Genomic DNA, 25255 nt, shown 5'->3' on the forward strand with positions numbered 1-25255 from the left:
TTGCTTTGTAGTGTTTACGTTTTTATTAATGTAAGTCGTGTTATTTTTTAACTCGGTCCTTCAATCTAAGAAAAGAACGCATAGCCGTATGCATAATTTACCTTATTAACAACTTATTAAAATAACATTACCATTGTTATTATGACTAAAGCACTCCAAACGTAATGTAATCAATGCCCGTGTATAGTATTGTAATATTATCTATCATACATTATTTTGTATATTTATCGAACTGTAACAACTTTCTATGTTAAATTCACATGCTCACTGCATTTCAATTTTATTTTTGGATAGATAATATGTAAAAATGAGAGAGCAGAGTTGGCCCAGTAGCTTCAGCGTGCGACTCTCATCCCTGAGGTCGTAGGTTCAATCCCCGGCTGTGCACCAATGGAATTTCTTTCTAGGTGCGCATTTAACATTCGCTCGAACGATGAAGGAAAACATCGCCAGGAAACCGACATCTCTAAGACCCAAAAAAAAATCGACGGCGTGTGTCAGGCACTGGAGGCTGATACTTGCCTATTAGATATAAAATGATCATGAAACAGATTCAGAAATCTGAGGCCCAGACCTAAACAGGTTGTAGCGCAAATGATTATTATTATTATTAATATGTAAAAATAATGTATTCTTGGCCATTCCATCCAAATTAAATAAGAATTTCTTATCACAAAGTTTTTAACTTCGTAGAAGCGAAAAATTAAGTTAAAAATAATAAAATACTTAGAAAATTTTTAATGGTTCATCTGAACTTTTCTATCTGGCATAAGTCTCACTCAATTCGATCATCCATAAATTTTCCGAATTATTATCGTAAAAATTGAGATCCCTTGTTAGAAGTTATAACGTTTAGTGAGTGTAGACAGAATAAACACTTAAATGACGCAGTAACTCGCGTACGATTTTCTTTTTTTTTTACAGAGCCAGTCAGCCATGCGATCAGGTTAATCTGTGGCCGAGAAGTACGCAGCAGGGGAGTGTCAAATCTCCCCTTTCCTAAAAGGGGATTATATTTACCAATCGGTCGACAGCTATTTCGGATATCCTCATGATATTTATAGGCGACTTTGACCGTTGGTTGGCGGGACCCGTTTTGTGAATATTCATCTTACAGACATATTTGTCAATTTTGTGGCATAATTTATCCAGCTGTTCTTCTGTACGTTTTCATACATATATATTGTTTTTGTAAACTTTATAACGCTAAATAATAAATAATGTAACAATGTTTATAATGTAAATCTCATTTTGAGTAAAATAGCCGGGAAATTCCCCAAGAAGCCGTGCCTTTCAAATACCGATAGCATGATTTTATTATGCGTGCCATCTTTCCAGGTTGAAAATGTTGATTATTCAGTGAAAATATTATAAAGTTTCCCAGGAATCAGAGTTTTAAGAATGGATCTCATATTCTTTGAATCATTCAATAAATAATCGGGCATTATAGAGATTTATTAACAATAATCTCCAAAAAATTGATAAAAATCAGCGTTAATAATAATTCAAGGTTTATTCAACCTTGAATTGGATGGTCTTAGTTCAGATTCTGAAGTATTTGCCACATTAAAAAATATTTATTAGATATCTTATTACAAATTCTAATTTTGACGCTTGATAACAATAAAAATGCATCCTGTGAGTAAGTATAACGATAGTCAGTTTAACTCCCCTGATTACTTGATGTCGAATGAATCATTGCCGGGAATTCACCGGAGCTCCTATAAAAATGAAAATTTGCCTCTGTTATATTTATTGTGCCCTAGTAGTTCTGTATAACCAGTGCTTTAGTACAAAGAAACTTGTAAAGAACAAATAAATAAAAATGTCACTTACGGGAAATGCTTCAGAAAATGCGGATAACACGAAAAATTATTCAATAACAGGTATAAAAGAAAATGGTAATAATACCATGACAGCTAATGCATTTGTGAATGGATACAGAGATACTCCAGACCCCACGAAATTGGGTGCCCCTCATTACTCTGTTGCTGGAGGAAGCTTGACTGTTGAATCGTAAGTAGCTACATGTTATCATATATCGACGTAGGAAAGCAATTGTTCACCAGAGCCAAAAAACTTAATTAATTTCGGAAAAAAATTAATAGTGTCGAACCTATCCATGATATTGCTACCATTTTTGAAACATATATTTATTTAACTGCCAGTCACCATTTGCAATGTAAACTTTTTATCCAAAGTTACTATAAGTACGTGTTTGGCTAGTTACAGCAAACAGTTTTTTAAATCACGAACCTTTAAAACGCTGTAACTAAGGAAGAAAAATGTATGCGCGGAAATATTATCAATTTACAGGCGGTAAATATGCTGTATGCAGTAAATTTATGTATTTGGGTACTTTCAATTGCAATTCAAGATGTAAGATTAGTTTATAATTATGATTAGATCTAGAAATGCAGTGGGTCATTTGGTGATGTAATGATTGCTTGAAATAAAATGTCGTAAATGGTAAAAAGAAACTGCTGTAAGTAAACGAATGTAAAAATCACACGCCGCAGAATTGCTGTAAATAGCGTTAAGTTTTTAAATGGGAAGAAGTAAGTATTTATAAAGAAAAAAATGCAGTTTTTCTTTTGCTGTAAGTACAAATTGTCTAAAATGACTGGATTTTGGTCTACATACAGCATTTAATCTTGCTAAAAAAATATAAGTACGGGCGTTTTCAACGGCGTATGTAATTTTTTTTTCATCGTAGAAGCACAGGACCCGGGACATTCAATGCGGTTTTTTTTTCTGATTCTAATGGCAGTAAAAAGTCACTTTAGGTATTTTGTCTACTTACAGCAAATATGCTTTCCTAAGTCGATATTTTATTATTGCCCCGAATTATATCATCAGTTTTAAATTAAAATTAAACCAAGGGATTTTAATACCTGGAGGGGAAGTACTCCTGTACTACAAACAACTGTTATCGTAAATGAAGTCATAGCCACTACGAAAACCAACGCAATTGCTCAAAATATTTATCAGGCGCTATTTTTTTCCAGACATGGTCACTCAGCAGGTGTAGCAGCTCAGCATATACCAAACTTTGGTGATAGAGTAACTGGTTCAGCAAATTTAAACCTCATGAATTCCGAGATTCATAAATTGGATGCCCATGCTTTTAGCACCCAAACGATACCAAAGGCTCATCCGAATTTCGCAACCCATGGCGGAGGAGTCGATTATACTTATATGTAAGTTAATTAAACTTGTAATAATATGCCTTACTGTCATTGGGCACACCTGTACTCATGTTAAAAGGTGATTCAGAAAGAAGGATCATTAACGAGGTCAGAAAACTAACCACGAATTATACGATAGGTACGTCAATACGACAACATCACAGTTGGAATTTAGATTTGTTTAGTTTTACACGAATATTACATCGATAGATATGTTTGTGCCTAAGTTTAGTTCAGAAATACGCGCCCGGAGCACATACAACCTTTTCACCGCTATGTGGAACCAGCTGCCCCCTGAAGTATTTCAGAACCAATTCGACTTAGGGTCCTTCAAAAAAAGAGCGTACCAATTCTTAAAAGGCCGGCAACGCACTCGCATTCTGGCATTAAGAGTGGGTGGCGATTTTGGATTTTTTTTTAATGACTCCTTTTTTATTTGGAATCCACCACCACAACTGTTTTTCAAATGCCATGACTATCAAACTATTTATCACCTTCCCAGAAATTACAGATCACTGCCGTGTAATGTTTCCAAAGAGGTAGTGATTATAATATACAATATAATGATTGTAATTTTAATGTGGGATAGTATTTTGATCAACAGTTTAGACAACTATTATAAATATTAACTGTTCTTATTATTATAATACATGCATGTCTATTTTAACATTGTGCGGTTTTATGAATAAATCTGAATAAAAGACTTTAAAAACTACCCGTTCGTACCCACCGAATTATCAGCAGCAACACTTGCGCGTATTTTACTATTTTTCTGCTTTGAAATTCCCCAAGATGTGAACCCAGGACTTACATAAAAAGATAATGGACTGCGTTAAGAGACTGTCATCATTATATAATATAACTATTAATATACTTTGAGTATAATTAACTATACTATATACTTTGATCTCTTTTTAGGAACAAACACGGTGCAAGTGCGTCTGTAACCCATACTCCGATGTTCAACAAGACAGATCACAATGTGGGAGCCCACTTTAACCTCCATCAAACACCTACTTCTTCCCTAGACTTCAATGTTGAGGCATCAAAGAGCAAATCACCCTTTTCAAATGGTAATTGGGACAAACAGGGATCGTTTATATTCAGAAAACAGTTTTAATATGAAAAGTGTATTTAACACGTACAAGTATAATTTGTGCTTATATTTATACCCATTAATTATACGGAAATTATATAGAATTTTATGTTTCATGTATGACGATTACGCACTTGATATACTTTTTTATTTATAAAAAACTTACTTGATGAACTTTTTTATTTATAAATTCTAAAACAAAATGCATAAAAAATACAAGAAAATATGGTCACCAATTTTACACACACCAATTAAATTAGTTCATAGAAATTGAGCAAGGACAAAAATCAAACAGTAAAACCTAAAACTAAATAGAAACTTAAACCTCAAGCCAAATATTTCAAAATGTAAGAGCGCTTATTCACAGGAGCATTAAAAGTAGCAGATAACCGAGCCATAGATAAAATACTTATTACCTAACTATAAACTAGATAACAAAGAAAGGAACATTTAAAGCAGTTAACGCCCCAATCTCAGAGATTGTGGATTGATTATTGGGACAGATCAGACCGAGACAGTCGATCGATCTCCTATCTGCATCCCAATAACCAAACCCTACGAAGACAATCCATTTTTTGCGACGGATAAAATGCTCTTTTTCGTTCCATTTTACCGAGTTTTCATTCATATTTGATAGTCAATGTAAACCAAATAAAGTAAATCAAACAGTACAAATAACATTAAAAGATGTGTAATGTGTATTGTGTATGTTTAAAACATAACGTTTTTTAATTATTAAAAAAACTGGTGTAAGTTAAAATCTGTTAAAATAATTAACTGTTGAAATCGAGCTTTCGTCAACTGTCATTTTCATACAAAGAGGTCTATCCACAGACAACGATACAACCTCCACCTGTATCGACAAATGGCCATTACAATCGGTCGATTGGTTATTGGCACACTCGTTACAACATTAATTGGATTAAGATTACTATCTCAGATGGTGAATTATGGATTGGGATAGGTTATTGGGTTCGGGCGTTAGTCAGAACGTGTATCAACGTTATGTATTTTATACAAACAACTAAGAAACCTTACACCTACGTAATGATCACAGTATGTAATATGAACATAGCAATAAATATAAATTGCACTTTTAATTTATTTGCACGCAAATCATTTGACCTTTTTGCATGCGTCCAACATGTGTTTGTGCTAATGTGTTTGATCTTATTGAGTAGCGTGTCGGAGATTATAATATACTTTAAAACTACAAAATAAATTCCTTCTAAATATAAAACCGATCATTATAAAACATGTACTAAAAACCGTCTATAACAGAAACTCAAACTCAAAATAACTTTATTCATATAGGTAACCAAGTAAAGTTATAAACGTCAACAAAAAAAATTAAATTGATTCTAAATTTACATATACTACCAGTTCGCAAGTCAAGGGCGTAAAGCGGGCGAGAAGAACTGGCAAGAAACTCTCCGCTACTCTTTTTAATCGCCAAGTTTTGAGTCATACAAATTGTTTGAACTAAGCAAATCAATCCCAATAATTTAAATTTTCGTCAAATTTATAAAAATGTTTTATAATTAACAAGAGTTTTGAATTTAATCGGCGATAATTCTCTAATTTAGCTTGGGAGTTTGTTGTAAAAACGAATACAATTTCCATATAAGGAGTGGTTTATCTTCAGGTGCCTGGTCCTACGCTTAGATTAGTTCTGTTTCGAATAATATACTGGTGGAATTCACCATTTGTTTTAAAATCGTTTATATTTGTTTGTACATACAACAAAAATATATTGACCGATAGTGTCATAATATTTAATTTCTTTTATACACGATACACCGGCGCGAGTTTTAGATTACAAAACTTTGTAAAACATTCGCGAATGTTTTTATTTTATTATATTGATATGAAACGGACGAAGGAGCTAAACTTGACAACAATAAAATATAACACGATTTGTAATTATTAAAAGAGTTTTGTTTTTGTAATCACGAATGAATTATTTCACTACATTTTAGCAATGTGTGCTACATTTGATATAATAATTAACAGTATCCATTGCAAATAACTTACATCTTCATCAATACTTATCAATAAAACGATGGTCAAAAAACTCATTTGTAATGTATTTCTTATCTACTAATTAACAATGTTTTATTATATTTCCACATAACTCTTACTTAATAGCTACTGCATAATACACCGATAATTCTTCAACTAAAATACATTTAAAAATAATGTGTGCGTCTCGGATAATGTTCCGAGGATCATCTTCTGCTTCATTCCTTTACCCTCCCGTAAGAAGTTATCACTTCAAAAATACATATACGTCTAGATAACTAATAACATAACAATAAGCTCTTGTGAACTCAGCCAGTGTAAAAACAAATATCTAGATCTATTGGAATCAAGGGTCTACATCGATAGAAATATTATTTGATTACGTCATGTAGGTATAACCTAAACAAGTTGGAGTGTGCGGTAGGTACATTCCAAAGTTGTGACTTCCGCCTGATAGGAAAACATAATATATTTTCCTATACAAACTCTTGTCTATATTGTATTATATATAAACGCTTTTATAATGTTGTCTTTGCCGTCTGATCGACGATGTTTAATTTACTTATGTCACTTGACATAATATATGTAAGGTATTTTAGTTTTTTCATTATATTATTTTACTTTATAAAACTTAGAATATAGGCTTTAAATGTTGTTTCTTTTGTATTCACAGGTGAGTGAATAATTTGTAAATATATATTTTTTATTAAAATATGTAAATTAATAGATATTTATTTTGTAAATAAATCTTTTGTATTCACAGAGAAACGCAGTTGCGCCTTATTTATTCCCAGTATAAGCGATTGATACTATTATATACATTATTTAATAAAACACCAAACAGTACCAGTATAGACGCTATATGTCATAGTCATCTCAAAGCGTTATTTGTCTAACAGTAGCTTATTATAATTTATGACAATCAACAATAGTTTGCGGACCTTGAACTTCTGTTGAGCAAATCTATATCTTGCTTGTATAATAATTGCTCTTATATCTAATAGAAGCAATTATCTAGTATTAAAACTACATTAGCGTATGTTAATATAATGTAGGCTTAAAAGGTTTTATTAATTACAATTATACAATTACTAATTCGAATTTAATAATTTGAAAAAATCAGTATTTAAATTTGAATTTTGTCCTTTTACCTGTATGCCATCATTTTTCTCTATATTGTGTATACACTATACTTATATACACTATACTATACGATGTAATGTAATATAACTTATATACGATTTAATATAATATATTACTTATGTAATAAAATATAAAAATATCTCAGTAGTATTGTGATTATTTAATTTCCAATAAAACATATAGAAACAACGGAATCATATTTTAATTTTGGGTAATTATACTATGCAACTTTAACCTTCTTGGAAAATACAACTTTTCGCATACACAGATACAACGACCCTAGCATAATACTAAAACTAATTACGATAATCGTAAATAATTTAAGTATAAATTCAATTTCATAATATTGGACCCAGGACATATTTGCACCGGCCGCTCGGAGGTGTTTCGCCCCACCATGTCTTAAAACGTATTCCGTCCACCAAACTGCTCGGTCTAAGGCACTCACGGGCTGATCAGCCATGATATTTCGAAGTCTTATAATGTTCTCTTTAAAACTGTAACAAAAGTATGAAAGTTAAACATTGAATATATTTGTATTTTATTGAAGTGATAAGTTCTCATAAGAGGGTAAACCGTTTCGTTACGTAACGCGTTACGGCACCAGTCTGCCTAGCTTCGGACCGACGCTTTCTCCTTTCTCTACTCAGTGTTAGGTGTGCGTAAGGCATTTGCTGTTGACAGTGAGCATATAACCTCAAAATATCACCATTTTTGACAGTGATTATAACAAATATGATGAATGAAACAGATGATGACCTCGGAACATTACAGAATTAAACAGTTCAATTTAGATTAGTTTATTACTTCTGTCAGGCATCCCGAGATGCACACATTTTTTATATATTTATTTACAGCTATGTATAGCCAAATTTCAACTACAAATATTATAACACTACTAGATGACCCCGTGAACTTTGTTTCACCAACATATATTTGTGTCAAAACTTTTAAAACAGCCCAAAGAGTATGTATATAATAGTAATACTATGAAACACATATTTCTGAAAGCATCTACAAATAAATGACCACCATATGACAATTTTTTATTTCTAAAAAGACGTCAAATTTCCCAACTAAGAACAGTTTTTATTGGAAAATTCAATTATCGTTTTTAATGTTTCTTTAATTGTTATTTACGTTTCACTTTAAACCTTCCCTGATCTTCCACAAATATTTCAAGATCATAATTAGCCAAATCGGTCAAACCGTTCTGGAGTTATAGCGAGACTAACGAACAACAATTCATTTTTATATATAGAGATTTAAAAATTAAGTGATTTTAATAAAATTACCAGAAAACATTTGTTAATAGATACATAATAATAAGGATTTTTCTAAGATTAAATCCATAGTAGTCTATAGTAGAGGATTCAGTGATACTATGCGATCTTAACAAGGTAGATGAGGAAGTGACGCTGTTGATCAGGAGTCTGGTGTATCCATCTGGCCAGAAATATATAATTGCTTCTCCCACAAGGAGGCAGCAAATAATCATTCAAGCTTAAATATCATTAATCGATTGCAGTTAAAACTGTCTAAAACTTCTGGTAAAGAAACCAAAATGTTTAAACTGAATCGGTACTTCCGGGATACATTTATATTCAACTACTATAAAACTAGAGAATATTGTGAATATATTTAGATTTATTCACAATATTCAATTACCTTGGATCATTTATGACGGTTTTAATTGCTGCACTAAAAACATCTTCAGTTATTGTTTCCATATCAAGTCGAATACCGATTCTGTGTTTCTCATATTTCTCAACATTGTACCATTGATCTCCAAGCATAGGTATACCTATGAGCGGTACTCCAGCAGTTATTGCTTCATCTGTTGATTGGAGACCACCTTGAGTGACGAATAGTTTAACATTTTTATGTCCTAAAAATGTAAATGATTAATACAATATACACATGTTATACAATACATGCAAACTTATCTAATGCTGTATGTAAATGGAATTTTTAAGATTTAAGCTAGGTAATATAAAAATGCAAGGTAGGTACACCGCCACAGGGACCATACTTTGTAAAAATTTTTTTATTAAATTTTAATTATTTATATTATTACTATGGAGGTTAAGAAAATGGTAAATACTATATATTTATTTGTTATGATTACTCAATAAATAAATCTTTTATTTATGATAAAATGTTTTTTTTTACGAAAAACCCTTAATCTTTAACACTTGTAATCAGATCTTTGAGCATAATATAAACAACGTGTAAAATTGCAATAGAAAAAGAGATCTCTCTAACTTTCATGAAAATCTACTAACTCAATAGGTCTGATTGTGGAAGCCATTTAGATATCTTAATATTAGACGATTTTCCTGGCATTTCATCTGCTTCCCATTTCCACAGAACATCATAGGGAAGTGTGGAAAATACCCTGATTAATGTTTGTATAAATTCTTGTGGTAAAGTTGTCGAAGGAGCATTCGTTCCAAAGCTAATATATATCACGCCATGTTTCGAAGAGTCCAGATATGTCTCAAGATCCTTAAAAAAACGATTTCTATATTAATTAATAGTTATTGAAATTAAATATTGTTTACATGAGTGCAATGACACGTTATCTCTAAATTTGCATGTGTTATCATGTAATCAGTGTTACAAATGTTTAATTCAATAGTACTTTATTTAGGTATATCATTTATGCGATTTTTTAATGATATCACTTTTGTAACACTTTTGATATTGAATTTGATTCCTACAATAATAACGTTAAGATCAATCCTGAATTCTAGGATATTCACCTTATTTATCCACTGACGGAAAATAACCTTATCTATTTTAAGTGAGGGGTAATAGTATTATAACTTGCTTTACTTACTTTTGGCAATGGTTTCTCAGGCTTTTTGTGAATACCCCAAATAGATATAACATTTGGTGGCAAAGGTTGATTTTCAATCCACGTAGTGTGTATATTCAGAAATAACATATCAACATTATTTTTCAATTCACAATAGTTAGGCAAATCCGGACCCAAAATTTCTCTAAAAGTATTAATTTCTTCATTTTCTTTCTCAAGCCATAACATTTTAAACCACCAATGTTTGTAGAATTCATCTAGTTTCTCCCAAAACGTTAGATTATATAATCTCTGCTGAAGTGCTAAAGGATATAAAATTGGATGTGATTGAGTTCCAAAAGTCTCGTCATTTCCCATCATCATTCCAAAGGAGCTTACTAAAATCACTGGCACCTTAAATATATAGGAGTATACTAAAGTCTGCCTCGTCCACGCTTCTACCAAAAGAATATCAAATTGCGTAGGATCCTTCATCAATTCTTGAATTTTTTCATGTTTCAAGTGAATCACAGTTAGTTTACGTATTATATTCACAGCTGCCTCAATCTGAGGAAATATAGTCTTTTTTTGTCCAAACTCTAGCTTATACACAAAGTTGTCTCTCCATAATTTATACGAAATATCATGAACATCTATTTCCGTTAAATTTTCAGGTGTTCCATTTTTAAAAACTGGGTCCGCCGTTACTACCGTAACCTGATGGCCACGTCTGGCTAGCTCCTGTGTAAGGGGCCGAAATACAACCTGGTGGCTCACAGATGGCGTCGGGAAAATAGCTAATATTTTTGCCGATTCACATACTGTTAATATACACAAAGAAAAAACAAGGAGTGGACTGAACATTATGACAGTTTTATTTAAAATGAAAATGAAATAATATCTTCTATCGAGTCACAACAAGTACCTATATATGTATAGTTGTATTTGCCAACTATAATTTATGATGACTCTCAGTTAATAATAAATAATAACAGAGATCAAGCAATGAAATTCAGCGATATTAATGATACAAAATTACTTCCTAGTTATGATTTTAAACGTCAGATATATGACAAAGCAAAAATATAACTTGTTTTTCCGCTAATGATGTTTTTCCGCCGGATTAAGAAGAATTAAAAATAAAATTTCCAAAAACGTTATTTTTTTAGACTATCTGATATATTCGCCTTTTATTGAAAATATACATTAAGAAAATATTAATAGTACTTTCGGTTAATTAAAAATAGTGGTTATAACATATATTTTTGTTAAAACGTGCTCAGGCGAGCAACCCAATACATCCAAGAAATTGCAACGATTTGTTAATACATTAATAATGTCATTAAACATTGTAAAGAAATACCTTATAAATAACTCAAAATAAAATTACTTTTATCCAATAGACAATAAAACGTTAAAAACTAAATTTGTTTTTTATCTTATGTAATCTTGACTTTATGTGAATACATATAATATCGCAGACGTCTATAAACAAGATGGCTTGTTATTATCAATAAAACTATAGTCGTGAAGACAAGCACTAGAAGCTTAAGGATAAATTCCACTTCATAGAACTCAAACCAGGTCAAATTAGCACTCGCGGCTCGAAGGTGCTTTGCACCTCTGTGTCGCAGCACGTATTCGGTCCACCATACCGCGCGATCTAATGCAGTCTGTGGTTGATCATTTAAAATATTTCGAAGCTTTAGTATGTTTTCTTTATAGCTGAAAATAGAAGAAAATTGTTTGAAATCTCACCCAAATGGCATAATACTTTGTCAAGATTTAAAACGCGTTAATTGTGGAGATAGCATCCTCATATAGAATTCTTAGCTACGACTAATTAAATATAATAATAACAATTATATTTATGCAAAAATTGCTTTATAGAAGTTTTACAGAAAACGTGAACAATAAAGAAGTCGATAAAAAGTGAGATTTAGTAAACTATTAACTTTTTATCAAACCTAAAATTAAAGCATGCCATCAATCATCATACGATTATGATAGCAATAATACTAAAGTAAAAAGTGAAAAAAAAAAATTTAAGGGTGCGTCTACATCTGGAAAATGTGCAGGTCACGAGCCGTTTGCGAACTGCGCGAGTGCATTTTTGTTGCCCGCGCGCATTTCGCTCGCAGCCTAAGCGCCGTAAGCCATCAGCCTTTTATGATTTGGCATTCTGATAAACAATAAACTACAAGCTCCCACCTTTTCAGAATGCCAAATCATAAAATGACTGCTTCACGACTGATTTGAGAGCGACTGTGTGAGTTCGAAAAGTGAGTTACAGAATCGCAGGGCTGCGTGCGGGCGGCGTGCTAGAGGCTCGCGTCTTCCTTCCGCCCACGCCTCACTCCCCGCAACCCTAACTTACCCGCTCATTCGTGGCATATTCGCCAGATGTGGACGCACCCTAATGTCGCACAGGTGGCATACGTTTAACAAATAACTTAAATAGTAACCTTTTGTCACTGATAACTGTTTCGATCGCCTTTAATAGTTTTTCTCTCGTTATTGTTTCTATATCGAGACCAATGCCAATTTTGAGATGTTCGTAAAACTCCACATTGTACCATTGATCACCCATCATCGGTATCCCTATGAGTGGTACCCCAGAGTTGATAGCTTCATCGGTAGACTGTAGACCTCCTTGAGTGATAAATAGCTTTAAATTTGGATGACCTGTAATTAAAAATAATTATGTTCCAAACGATTTCTATTTATTTTAATATTTACTATTAAAAAATATATTGAGCTAATGTTATATATATTTGAGGCGAAAATATTATCGAAGGTTTATATTAAAATAAATATCATTTACTTAGTGCTTTGTCTCGACTCAGAATCTCTCTTAGAAAAGCCGAGTTCCGGAAATAGTCCATTAAGACGTGAGGTCCTTAGGAACTCCGTACAATTGGAAATTTTGACAAGACGAAACCTTTACCACAATATTTCTATGGAGTTTTATTTCTACTGCTATACATAGGATTATTGTGTTAACGTATTTATTAATAACCATTAATGAGTATGTACGAATTAATTTAGTATTGTCTTTGATTTACATAACCTTTACACATTTAAAGAAAAACGCTTTTTACCGGATTAAAGTTATGTATTATTATTATAAATTTACAACTATTTGACATAATTTCAAGCCGCACAAGAAGATTCAGCAATTCCTAAGACCAATCAAAAGTAACACCCCATTGCAAGATGCAGGTATATACAAACTGGATTGCGACTGTGGCCTGTCTTACATAGGGCAAACTAAACGCAATATGTCCAGCAGACTCAAAGAACACATTGCAGACATAAGACATAGACGACACACAAAATCAGCAGTCTGTGAACACATACTAGATAGGCCTAATCACTACATACGCTTTGACCAACCGAAAGTACTTGCGAAAGAGAAAAGATTCTTCCCAAGATTGGTACGCGAAGCCATTGAAATCAAAAAACACCCCAATTTCAATAGAGAAGACGGCCTAAAATTGTCAAACACCTGGGATCCAATAATATCCAAATTAAAATCTCAAAAAGAAAAACAATCCGCGAAAATAGAGGACACCGTGAGCCATTTTTGCCAAAACCCTCCATCTTTTAGTCGATACCAACTCCGGGGAAACAAATACAGATAAGGCAACTTTCTCTGCAGCTGTGATACCTTTTGACATTCAACATCTTTTGTCTTCAGTCACCGTGACCACGCACGCTGTAAAGCACGCGAAACGTCGGATAAATTTAAAATTATGTCAAATAGTTGTAAATTTATAATAATAATACATAACTTTAATCCGGTAAAAAGCGTTTTTCTTTAAATGTGTAAAGGTTATGTAAATCAAAGACAATACTATGTGCAACAGTACGGACTGGAAAATGCAAACAAAATTAGACGACTGGAATTCAAGAAAACAAAGGCATCTCGTCTCCTAGCATCCATAAATTTTCTTAAAAGATGCAGAGACCACAACATCATCCCCAACTGTGTACGATTGGCTCCAAGAAAGGACATAGTTGGGAGCGCCAGTATTCTTGAAACAGCAAGTAGAAAATTGTTAATTAAACTTGTCGCCGGACATAGAACAGAGTATCAACAACTAAACATTCAAATCCAAAATGAAACGGAGGAACTTCGTGAGATATTATCGGAAACAGATTGGAGGCAGTGCATAAACATCTTAAACACTCGGGCTCACAACAAATTCAATAACTGCAAAGTCACACAAATAAAAAAGTTTGAAAAACTAGCACAGAACATCAATAGACAATTGTCAAACGTCGCGACTTTAAATGACACACCCGATAGCAGTCAAAACGTCACTGTCATCAATCTGTCGGAACAAAATTTGGATAAACAAACCATTGAGGTACTAAACAAAGGCTTAAATTTTGCAACGGCACCGCGAAAAATTCCTCACGAAGAAATTGTTAGTTACGTAGAGGAATGTATATTCAAAAATACGATACCAAAGGATGAGGCTGAAACCATACGGCAAGATATCTCGTGCATACTGCGAGCAAGCAAACCGCCAAAAAGAAACCTCACCTTCGCTGAAACAAAGGCTCTCGCGGAGCTAAAGGCGAACGAAGATTTGGTAGTACTCCGAGCTGACAAAGGGAATGCAACCGTTGTTATGGATACGTCGAAATACGAAAGCAAGATGGCTCTCCTCTTAAACGATGTCAATACCTACAAAAAGTCGATAAAGATCCCTCAAACAAGGTAATAAAACAAACATCTAGCCTCCTTACTAAATATTCTGAAACACTGTCATTAGACGTCAAATCTTTAACAACAGCCTGCGTAAAACCTCCAAAAATGTATGGATTGCCAAAAATACACAAACACAACAATCCTTTAAGACCCATAGTCAGTCATATCGACTCACCCACATACAAATTAGCCAAACACTTAGTGTCAATATTATCCCCTCTCAGGGGGCACACTAGTGCTCATGTTAAGGACTCTTACCATTTTGTGGAAACATTGAGAGATCTAAAATTACTCCACAATGAAACCATGGTGAGTTTTGACATTGAGTCACTATTTACAAATTTACCACTAAATGACTGCCTAGATATCATTGCAAAAAGACTTAGGGAACAGAACATGTCACCAGATTATGTAGATATTGTAAAACACTGTCTCACATCAGGATACTTAATGTGGAAAGATGAGTTCTATGTGCAGGTTGATGGAGTAGCCATGGGTTCTCCAGTGTCACCTATAGTCGCTGACATCTTCATGGAGGGCTTTGAGGAGAGAGCTCTAGCCAATGCCCCGGTTAAACCTCGACTGTACAAGAGATATGTCGATGACACATTTGTAGTACTCCCCAATGACAAAATATCTGCATTTCTAGCACATTTAAATTCAATACACAAGAACATTAAATTTACTGTTGAACAAGAAAACAACAACTGTCTGCCCTTTTTAGACATTTTAATTATACGTAAAGCAGATGGCACACTAGGTCACACAATACACAGGAAGGCAACCCACACAGATAGGTACCTCAATGGTGAATCCCACCACCACCCTTCACAACTGCTTTCTGTCGGTAAATGTTTGTTTCAGAGAGCCCAGCGTCTTTGTGATGATGCCCACCTCGAGGAGGAACTACAGCATGTCAAACAGGTGCTACACCGAAACAAGCTGCGCATCCCCCGGCTACATCACAAAAACAAAAACAAGACACAAACAGTTCCCCGCCAGCCAGCCTACTTGCCATATGTAAAGGGAGTTACAGATAGAATTAGCCGGATCCTAAAACGAGCTTCTATTCATACAATTTTCAAGCCGCACAAGAAGATTTAGCAATTCCTAAGACCAATCAAAAGTAACACCCCATTGCAAGATGCAGGTATATACAAACTGGATTGCGACTGTGGCCTGTCTTACATAGGGCAAACTAAACGCAATATGTCCAGCAGACTCAAAGAACACATTGCAGACATAAGACATAGACGACACACAAAATCAGCAGTCTGTGAACACATACTAGATAGGCCTAATCACTACATACGCTTTGACCAACCGAAAGTACTTGCGAAAGAGAAAAGATTCTTCCCAAGATTGGTACGCGAAGCCATTGAAATCAAAAAACACCCCAATTTCAATAGAGAAGACGGCCTAAAATTGTCAAACACCTGGGATCCAATAATATCCAAATTAAAATCTCAAAAAGAAAAACAATCCGCGAAAATAGAGGACACCGTGAGCCATTTTTGCCAAAACCCTCCATCTTTTAGTCGATACCAACTCCGGGGAAACAAATACAGATAAGGCAACTTTATCTGCAGCTGTGATACCTTTTGACATTCAACATCTTTTGTCTTCAGTCACCGTGACCACGCACGCTGTAAAGCACGCGAAACGTCGGATAAATTTAAAATTATGTCAAATAGTTGTAAATTTATAATAATAATACATAACTTTAATCCGGTAAAAAGCGTTTTTCTTTAAACGAATTAATTTACCTATGAGTTAGTTTTTAGAACAAATGGCGCTCCGAAACCAAAATAATAATGCATTCATTGTATTTTAATAATATAAATGATCGTGGGATAATATTATGTTATTTGAATATAAAAGTTATTCAGTTTTGGGGGAATTGTTTCGTTAATAAAACTGATAAATAAACAAAAATAATTGCCAAGTTCTGACTATATTTTATGTTAAGAAGGATAATCAATTCATAAATCAGAACGCATTCACAATTAATCCTCTACACTTAAAAACATAGTATTATATTACGTAACATATAACTGTGCTACTGTAAGAACCAGACAACCAGACGGCCGGCAACGCACCCACTAAAAATGGGTGTCTATGGGCTGCGAAGACTGCCCTTTTTTGGTCGTCCCGCAAGCTCGTTTGCCCCCCTATTATTAAAAAAAAAATGACAATATTACCTTATAGACCACAAGCCCATGAACAAAAAATACCTGTGAAATGACCCAACGTGAATTACTCTTAGAAGGCTGTTACTATATCTGAAAATAGCTCTGAGCACTATGCCGTCATTTCTGAGCGGTACATGTGAGTACGTGAGTGAATGGACTTTCTCAGGTACAATGGGGGAATTTCGACTAATTATTAATGTACGGCTATGTTAAAGTGATGGTGCCGGAAGTCGGTGCAAATTTTTAATTCGACGACAGTTGCAGAAGCAATATAGGTAATTTATTACTGTACGGCATTTGTGTGATTCCTTTTGGACACATATACAGATACTTTACCCGTAAACGCCGTACATATTCCCAGCGGAGCGGTCGAAAGCCAAGGGTCGCAACATATGTCTGATTAGCATATAGGTGATGATGATATGAATCATTATAAAATTAAATGATCTTGAGAGTACTTCACAAATAGATAACATTTTCCAGCATGCCGTACATTTTTTGTGGAACACATAGGTGTATGGGGTAAATTACTTTTCTCAGAAAAGAGTCATTTTCCGGTGACTTTTATCTGTACGGCAATAACACAGGTAATTAATACTTTAGACAATCTTCAATAAAAGATAAATGCCGTACACTTTCGATAGTCCGCTACCACCGCCTACCAATACAGGGCGTCCCAAAGTTATGGGAAATGAAGGGAAAGTACCTTAAATATCGTAGATAGGGTATTTTACTAAAAGAAGACTTTATGTTATTTTTAAAAGTTATTAATTCTGCATTCAAAGATTTTTCAAAAATTACTTGCCTCGTCTGGGAATCGAACTGACTTAAATGTAAAAAAAAAACACCCCTACTTTTATGATGCCAATCGAAAGAATGGAACATAGTATTTTAAAAGAAAGGAACAGCGTGAATATATCTTTTTAATCAAATTAAAAACATTATCTATCGTATTCGGCCTAAAAAAAATCCCCTACGAGTCTGTTACTTTAGAAAAGTTATTAGGTTTTGGCCATTGTTTCGATTGGCATCATAAAAGTAGGGGTGTTTTTTTTTTTAATTTAAGCCGGTTCGATTTCCAGACGAGGCAAGTAGTTTTAAAAAAATCTTTGAATGCAGAATTACTAACTTTTATAAATAACATAAAGTCTTCTTTTAGTAAAATACCCTATCTGCGATATTTAAGGTACTTTTCCTTCATGTCTCATAACTTTGGGACGCCCTGTATTATATATATTTTTGTTAAAAATATTTTGCCTTTACCTCTCTCTGCTGGTACGATAAGGCTGTAAATATACTTTACAGCCTTATGGTAGTATACTCAGATATGTACAGTTATTAATGACCTTAAGGGACACCTCAAACGTCGTAGAAGTTTTTATCAGCTGTAAAGAATAATCTGGAGTAAAGTGTACGGCATCTGGTTTTTTTTGTTTATTTATATTTGTTACATATAAAATAACAATAATCTTTGAAAATATTACTCCCCATATTACTCTAGGAGCATTTGAAAAGTCATCTAAATTTCGGAAATTTCATATACTTTTTAACATAATATTTTTATTTGTTACCATTTATAATGAACGGCTATAATGTACAACGGTAATATTTAGTAACATTATGTAAAAAAACAAGTTGCCGTACATTATTCTCTGATCTTACAGCAGTAAGAACTTGGTAAATCCTGAAATTTCGATAAATATTTAATTACACAAATATTAACTATAATATTTCGACGGCATAATTATAAAACATTATTGTCCGTGTTAAATAATATTTTGAACATGTTGCCGTACATTTTACAATGACCTTAGGGTATATGGGTGTAGGGGTAGGGTTCCGACCCTTGGCTTTCGACCGCTCCGCTGGAAATATGTACGGCGTTTACGGGTAAAGTATCTGTATATGTGTCCAAAAGGAATGACACAAATGCCGTACAGTAATAAATGACCTATATTGCTTCTGCAACTGTCGTCGAATTAAAAATTTGCGCCGTCTTCCGGCACCATCACTTTTGTACGGCACTAGGTTTTTCGACATTTATTTTTAATCATCTATACACTTATAACAAAGCCGTACATTAATAATTAGTCGAAATTACCCCATTGTACATGAGAAAGTCCATTCACTCACGTACTCACATGTACCGCTCAGAAATGACGGCATAGTGCTCAGAGCTATTTTCAGATATAGTAACAGCCTTCTAAGCGTAATTCAGGTTGGGTCATTTCACAGGTATTTTTTGTTCATGGGCTTGTGGTCTATTAGGTGACGCCGATGCTTACATTCATCAATCATACAACAAGTATAAATTGAATGCGATATGGCATCACGGAGACAGCGTGAATAAATCTTAATATATATAAATTACGTGTCACGTTGTTTGTCCGCGATGGACTCCTAAACTACCGAACCGATATCAATCAAATTTGCACACCATGTGTAGTTTGATCCAACTTAAAAGATAGGATAGCTTACATCTCAATTTATACCCGCATTATTATTTTATTGCAAAATATTTGTTTATTATTTGATAGTCACAATTCTAACAGATGGCGCTGTGTTGAAAGTACCGGCGTTTCACATAAGCTACAATTTAAAGGCATAACTACCAAAAAAGCATGGTGGTCCCCATGGCTGGTGTTCTCCTACCGTTTCCCTTGAATAGTTTGCTACTATGTACTTAATAAAACAAAAACCACAGCAACGCTTGGCCGGTCTGCTAGTAAATAATAATTTATTCATAATATAGACAGTCTATACTTTTGATCTATGTCCACTCCAAGTACATTGCCCGTAATAGATAGCAGGCGATGGTCAGATCCAACATTAGGGATTCAAAATTAGCTTTTGAAAGTACATATCAATAGTATTTAAAATCATAATATTAAAGAATTGTAAACGCCGCTATGTCTATAGATGTATGGTTATGGTTATGGTTTGTGGACTCGTTTTCCGCACTTAGACTCTCACTAGGTCCGTTGTACGTGAGCCCTGGCTAACTAAGCCAGCCTAACTCCTTCCAGAAGCACAGAAGCTTCCTGGGCACTTCGCAGGCTTCACGGAGCGACCTCACTGTTCCGAGGATTTCTGTACGTTGTTTAGCCACAGCCTCGCACTCCAGGACTACGTGGGTGACTGTTTCCTCTGCGTTGAAACAGCCTCTGCACATGGGGCTGTCTGTCGCGCCTAGGACATAAAGGTGTTTATTAAGGAGGCAATGGCCCGTGATTGTCCCTATCATTATTTTGAGGTTATTCCTGGTTAGATTTAAAAGTTGTTTAGTCATTCTTGTGTTAGTCACTGGCAGAACCAATTTGGATTGCCTGCAGTCCACACTTGATGACCAACGTTGGTGCTGGAGTTCCTCAGATCTCTGGCGAATCCATGTTCGCACTTGCGAGAAGGGCAAGGGTAGGAGCGGATCCGTATCCGCTCCGCCTGCCGGCAACATTTCCGAGCCTCTCCTCGCAAGCTCATCGGCTGCGTCATTGCCGAGAGATCCGCTGTGTCCCTTAATCCACTGTAGGGTGACCCTGTTCGTCAGGGCTAATGCCTCCAGTGCATTGTGGCACTCCAGCACCAGTTTGCTGTTTGTCGTGTTACCCCCTAACGCCATCAGCACAGACGCGCTGTCGGATACGAGCTTAATACAAAAGTTATTAACTCCCAACCGCTTTACGCCTCTGGCTGCTTCGGTTAGGGCAACACACTCGCATTGAAAAATCGAACTGTGTATGCCTAGGGGTAGGTGTGTTTTGATGTTGAGATCTTGAGAGAATATGCCAGCACCGGAGCCGCTCCCTGTCTTTGAGCCATCAGTGTATATGCGTAGCTCGTTCGCGGTCGATCGATCACATTCCTCTTCTCTCAGTTGTACATGGTATTTCTTGTTTAGCATGTGTTGATTAACAATCCTATCGCATGGCGCAGCTATTAGCGGTTGGTATTCTATTGCCCTGTTTAGGATCGCTGTGTGTGTGCTGTAATGATTTTTACCCCATAAATCCAGTGTCTATAGATGTATTATTATTATAACTAATTAAAGAATTAAAGAAAGGCACGGACCTAAAGTCAAAGTCAAATCATAAATAAGACCTATTAAAAAGGCACTTTCGAAGGTCAAAATTACAAGTTAAAAAAAAAAAATTACTAGTTGCCCCTTCCAAAAGATTTTGGAGAAGAATGGGCAAGAAACTCCATAATCACTCTTTTAAAATTGTTTTTACGATATTTTGTATACATTGATTTCTGGTGAAGACTTATGGTTTAAGTACTTATAAAGAACCCTCAGTTATATAAGACACTAGCAAACCGGCCAAGCGTTGCTGTGGCTAAGGTTTTGTTATATTACATAGTAGTAAACTATTCAAGAGAAACGGTAGGAGAACACCAGTCATAGGGACCACTATGCTCTTTTGGTGGTTATGCCATTAAATTGTAGCTTATGTGAAACGTTGGTACTTTCAACACAGCGCCATCTGTTATAAGACTATCAAAATATAATAAACAAATATTTTGCTTGAGATGTAAGCTATCCTATCTTTTAAGTTGCATCAAACTACACACGGTGTGCAAATTTGATTGATATCGGTTCAGTAGTTTAGGAGTCCATAGCGGACAAACAACGTGACACGTAATTTATATATATTAAGATTATTCAGAAATGAAATTGCGATATTAATATCTAACACACTACACTAAGTCAAGGTTTTCTTATCAAAGCACTCAATTAATCAAATGCGTAATTTATATAAGATAAGATACGTAAATAGTTCGTTTTATATGCGATTGATTAACATAAACTATCTATTTATGAAAAAACCGCGAATTATTTTCTTTGTGTAGTTTTCTCGAACATAAGTAAAGTTAAGGAAATAACATTAAATTTGATATTCAAAAGTTTAGAAATCAATATGGATCGATTAATCCCAATTAAATTCGCGGGCATCAGCTTGATAAAGAATATTTTTTTTCTAAACATATATTATTCTAATAAATTCAAAACATACATAATATATTATGCCATCATATAATGTATAAAATACCATATAATATCTATGTCTATAATGTAAGTACATACATTACACATACTTATTATTAGCCATAACGCCTGGCAATTTAAATTAGTAGAACTTCCTAACATGCAATAGAATAAATATACTATGAGCTGATGTAAGGTTCGAAACAACGAATTATATAAATAATATATATTTGTTAAAAAATAGAGTTTTTATTCTATGATATTAAAAAAATAATAAAAGGCCAATTTAATATGTAAAAGGCCAGACAAGGCCGTCTGCGACCGGGACGATATACGTATTCCACGTCTTTTAAATTTTCCACTATTTATGTTTGATTTTGTAAAAATAGCAATATTCTACTTACGTAAGAGATCGGTCTGAGGTAACCATTTTGATATTTTAATATTTTCCGATATTCCAGGTAGCTCATCTTTTTCCCATTTCCACAAAACGTTGTATGGCAATTTAGAGAATACGTCGATTAACATATTTATTGTATCCGACTGCAACATCGACGACTGTGCATTTGAACCCAAACTAAAGTATATTACACCATGTTTGGAAGAATCCATGTACTCTTGGAGGGCCTGCAAATCAAGATAATAATCAACAATATCATAGGTAAAAAATAAAAGTAGAAAAAGAACAGAGATTCTGCTGAAAACATTAATCATCATAGGTATTTATAATAATTTTTGTTAGTGTTGGTAAGATTAATTCCTACCGTAATTTGTTCTTAAATTAATTTAAAACAATCGATTAATTTAAAAAAAACGATTCTTTAAAGTGACATCACATCTCTTATAAGTTATAAGCAATAAAAAAGTAGAAAATGGCGGATTGTGTACAAATTTCAATACATTGCACAAAACTTTAATTTTTTTTTTAAATACTTAGACGCGTTTCCGGCAGCAAAAATCACTTGGAGGTGTTCCAATGAAGGTCCCCCAAGACTCCTGCATAATCAGTATCATAAAATTCGTGTAACGAAATTCAAAACTATTACTTTTAAATCACCTAAACAAACCTTAGTAATCTTATACAAACGATTTAAGTACTTATCACATACATTTCTATTTACTTCGATATAAAAACTTGTGCACTTCATTTAACCAATAGATAATTTAAACGTTCAAAGTTAAACATTTCAACAAAATCGACAGCACAAAACCACAGATTCAAAACGAAAAGTTTAACATTACACTGCTATTTGTCTTGAAATATTATTTAGTCGACAAGTAATAATTAAGAAGTTTTTTAATTTTACTTTCGTTTGGTATATTTTAATAAACATATTGCAGAACTATGGTAATCTTTCTATAATTAAAATACTATTACTTACATGACTTTATTTTGCCTGTTAATGTACATACAACAATGTACACTTTGGAACTAACCATTTATTTCATTTAGTCACAGATTTTCATGCTAAGTCCAATTTATTTTACCACTTATTACAGTGAAACTTTTTAGAAATGAAAGATGTTTGTTCCATAAAATTATTGTTGCTTTTTGTCTCAAAATGTATCAGATCTAACAGAAAAAGAACGTATTTTATGCCTTTAGAGGCAATTGCATATAAAGTTGTTAGAATTTGGCTTCGTCAAACTATGTTAAAATTTTGTTGGATCAGTATAAGCAAGTATAAAAAATGGAAGTACCTGTGGTAGAGGCTTTTCTTGATTCTTATGAATTCCCCAAATTGATATAACATTGGGTGGAAGTGGTTGATTGTTCGTCCATATAGGATGAATATTTAAAAAAAGCATATCTATATTGTAATTCAGTTCTTTATACGAAGGTACGTTACTACCAAAGTATTTACTAAGTGCTTCATGCTCACTAGTTTCACTCATATGCCAATGAAATATAATCCAATAATGCACGTACAATTCGTATAACTTTTCCCAAAACGTCAGATTGAATATCCTCTGGCGCATAATTATTGGGAATAAAATTGGATGTGTAAGCGCACCAATAACTTCGTCATTTCCCATAATGAAGCCAAATGAACTTATCTGGATAACAGGTACTTCAAATTTATGAGAATACATTAATGCTGGACGTACACATGCCTCGATAATTAGCAAATCAAATTTGCTATCACCGTTAAGCAAAGCATGTATTTCTTCCGTATTGACTTGTTTTTCGAGGATTTCTTTAATAAATTCTTCAAAACCCTTAACTACTTTAAAAACACCGGATTTTTTACCAAAACCTGTGTCACGTTCTTCGAGACCATCTCTCCAAGCATGGTATGAAATATCATGTACATCTATTTCAGTTAAGTTTTTTGGTCTATTATCCTTAGTAAATACTGGGTCTGCTGTGATGACTATTACTTCGTGACCCCTTCGGGCTAATTCTTGAGTAAGAGGTCGAAATACTACTTGATGACTTATTGATGGCGAGGGAAAAATCGCCAAAATTCTTGCTGCATTTATTTGAGAAAATAAAAATATAATATTTAATAAAACTGATGACGGAATCATCGTATACAAAGCTACCAGTTAGAAGATTGCACAATATACTGACTGATATAATAAATATGCACTTTAAGTAGGATTGTACTCAGATATAAATTATATATCTCCGTATATATTATCATACAGACTACTTTAAATAAGGTTTATGTAGCAGGCAAATCTCGTCATTGTTACGTAGACTTAACTTTAAAAATCAGTCGCTATTATATTACAGGAAAGCGTCAAAGATACGACTGTTGTTATTTTGAAATAAGAATATCGATAACAATACCTTGGTATCTACATCGAGTTATCATTATCAAACAAATAAAGAAATCTGAAGAATTCACCAAAACGGTTGTACTACAACTGGATATACGTAATATACGTATCCTTTTATTTGACAATCCAAAGTATATTTTGACAAAAAAAGTTTTATTTAAATTAATGCAATTTTCTTAACCTACATAGTACATACCTTTGTATGTTTTTGTGTAAATTTCATTTATATTATTTCATTTGCATATAATTGGAAAAACCTTTCAAGTATTTTTATAATCAGATTTACTTTCAGACATTGATAGAAACAATTTATTTTTAATATA

The 25255-nt window shown here is 33.7% G+C and overlaps 3 protein-coding genes across 4 annotated transcripts; 1 reads left to right on the forward strand and 2 right to left on the reverse strand.

Moving 5' to 3' along the window:
* Positions 1–1740: 1740 nt before the first annotated feature.
* On the forward strand, positions 1741–4454 carry LOC125059311 (defense protein 3-like). The gene is made up of 3 exons (XM_047663685.1): positions 1741–2016; positions 3009–3200; positions 4107–4454. Exons 1-3 carry the CDS (start codon positions 1826–1828, stop codon positions 4306–4308), a joined length of 585 nt encoding a protein of 194 aa, XP_047519641.1. The 5' UTR covers positions 1741–1825; the 3' UTR covers positions 4309–4454.
* A 3172-nt stretch (positions 4455–7626) lies between these two features.
* LOC125059103 (UDP-glycosyltransferase UGT5-like) lies at positions 7627–11260 on the reverse strand. 2 transcript variants are annotated; one of them, XM_047663313.1, is made up of 4 exons: positions 10292–11260; positions 9735–9957; positions 9118–9337; positions 7627–7946 (listed from the first exon to the last, which is right to left on the reverse strand). In XM_047663313.1, exons 1-4 carry the CDS (start codon positions 11111–11113, stop codon positions 7670–7672), a joined length of 1542 nt encoding a protein of 513 aa, XP_047519269.1. In that variant the 5' UTR covers positions 11114–11260; the 3' UTR covers positions 7627–7669. The 2 variants fall into 2 exon arrangements, with proteins under 2 accessions (XP_047519269.1, XP_047519271.1); XM_047663315.1 differs by lacking the exon at positions 7627–7946 and having other exon boundaries at positions 9114–9337.
* Positions 11261–11558: 298 nt separating this feature from the next.
* On the reverse strand, positions 11559–24856 carry LOC125059101 (UDP-glycosyltransferase UGT5-like). The gene is made up of 4 exons (XM_047663311.1): positions 23847–24856; positions 22550–22772; positions 12715–12934; positions 11559–11974 (listed from the first exon to the last, which is right to left on the reverse strand). Exons 1-4 carry the CDS (start codon positions 24675–24677, stop codon positions 11689–11691), a joined length of 1560 nt encoding a protein of 519 aa, XP_047519267.1. The 5' UTR covers positions 24678–24856; the 3' UTR covers positions 11559–11688.
* Positions 24857–25255: the final 399 nt, after the last annotated feature.

This window comes from Pieris napi, chromosome 19, assembly GCF_905475465.1.
Source record: "Pieris napi chromosome 19, ilPieNapi1.2, whole genome shotgun sequence".
Lineage (NCBI taxonomy): Eukaryota > Metazoa > Arthropoda > Insecta > Lepidoptera > Pieridae > Pieris > Pieris napi.

What these genes read in the sequence shown, in the direction of transcription:
- LOC125059311 (XM_047663685.1), top strand. Translation starts at nt 1,826, where the DNA reads ATGTCACTTACGGGAAATGCTTCAGAAAATGCGGATAACACGAAAAAT. An exon ending in GGAAGCTTGACTGTTGAATC is followed by an intron (nt 2,017 to 3,008) that starts GTAAGTAGCTAC and finishes ATTTTTTTCCAG; the next exon opens with ACATGGTCACTCAGCAGGTG. An exon ending in GGAGTCGATTATACTTATAT is followed by an intron (nt 3,201 to 4,106) that starts GTAAGTTAATTA and finishes ATCTCTTTTTAG; the next exon opens with GAACAAACACGGTGCAAGTG.
- LOC125059103 (XM_047663313.1), bottom strand. Translation starts at nt 11,113, where the DNA reads ATGTTCAGTCCACTCCTTGTTTTTTCTTTGTGTATATTAACAGTATGT. An exon ending in CTGAGAAACCATTGCCAAAA is followed by an intron (nt 9,958 to 10,291) that starts GTAAGTAAAGCA and finishes CGTTTTTTTAAG; the next exon opens with GATCTTGAGACATATCTGGA. An exon ending in ACCGTCATAAATGATCCAAG is followed by an intron (nt 7,947 to 9,117) that starts GTAATTGAATAT and finishes CTTTTGTTACAG; the next exon opens with TTTTAAAGAGAACATTATAA.
- LOC125059101 (XM_047663311.1), bottom strand. Translation starts at nt 24,677, where the DNA reads ATGATTCCGTCATCAGTTTTATTAAATATTATATTTTTATTTTCTCAA. An exon ending in AAGAAAAGCCTCTACCACAG is followed by an intron (nt 22,773 to 23,846) that starts GTACTTCCATTT and finishes CTTGATTTGCAG; the next exon opens with GCCCTCCAAGAGTACATGGA. An exon ending in ACAGTTATCAGTGACAAAAG is followed by an intron (nt 11,975 to 12,714) that starts GTTACTATTTAA and finishes TTCTATTTTCAG; the next exon opens with CTATAAAGAAAACATACTAA.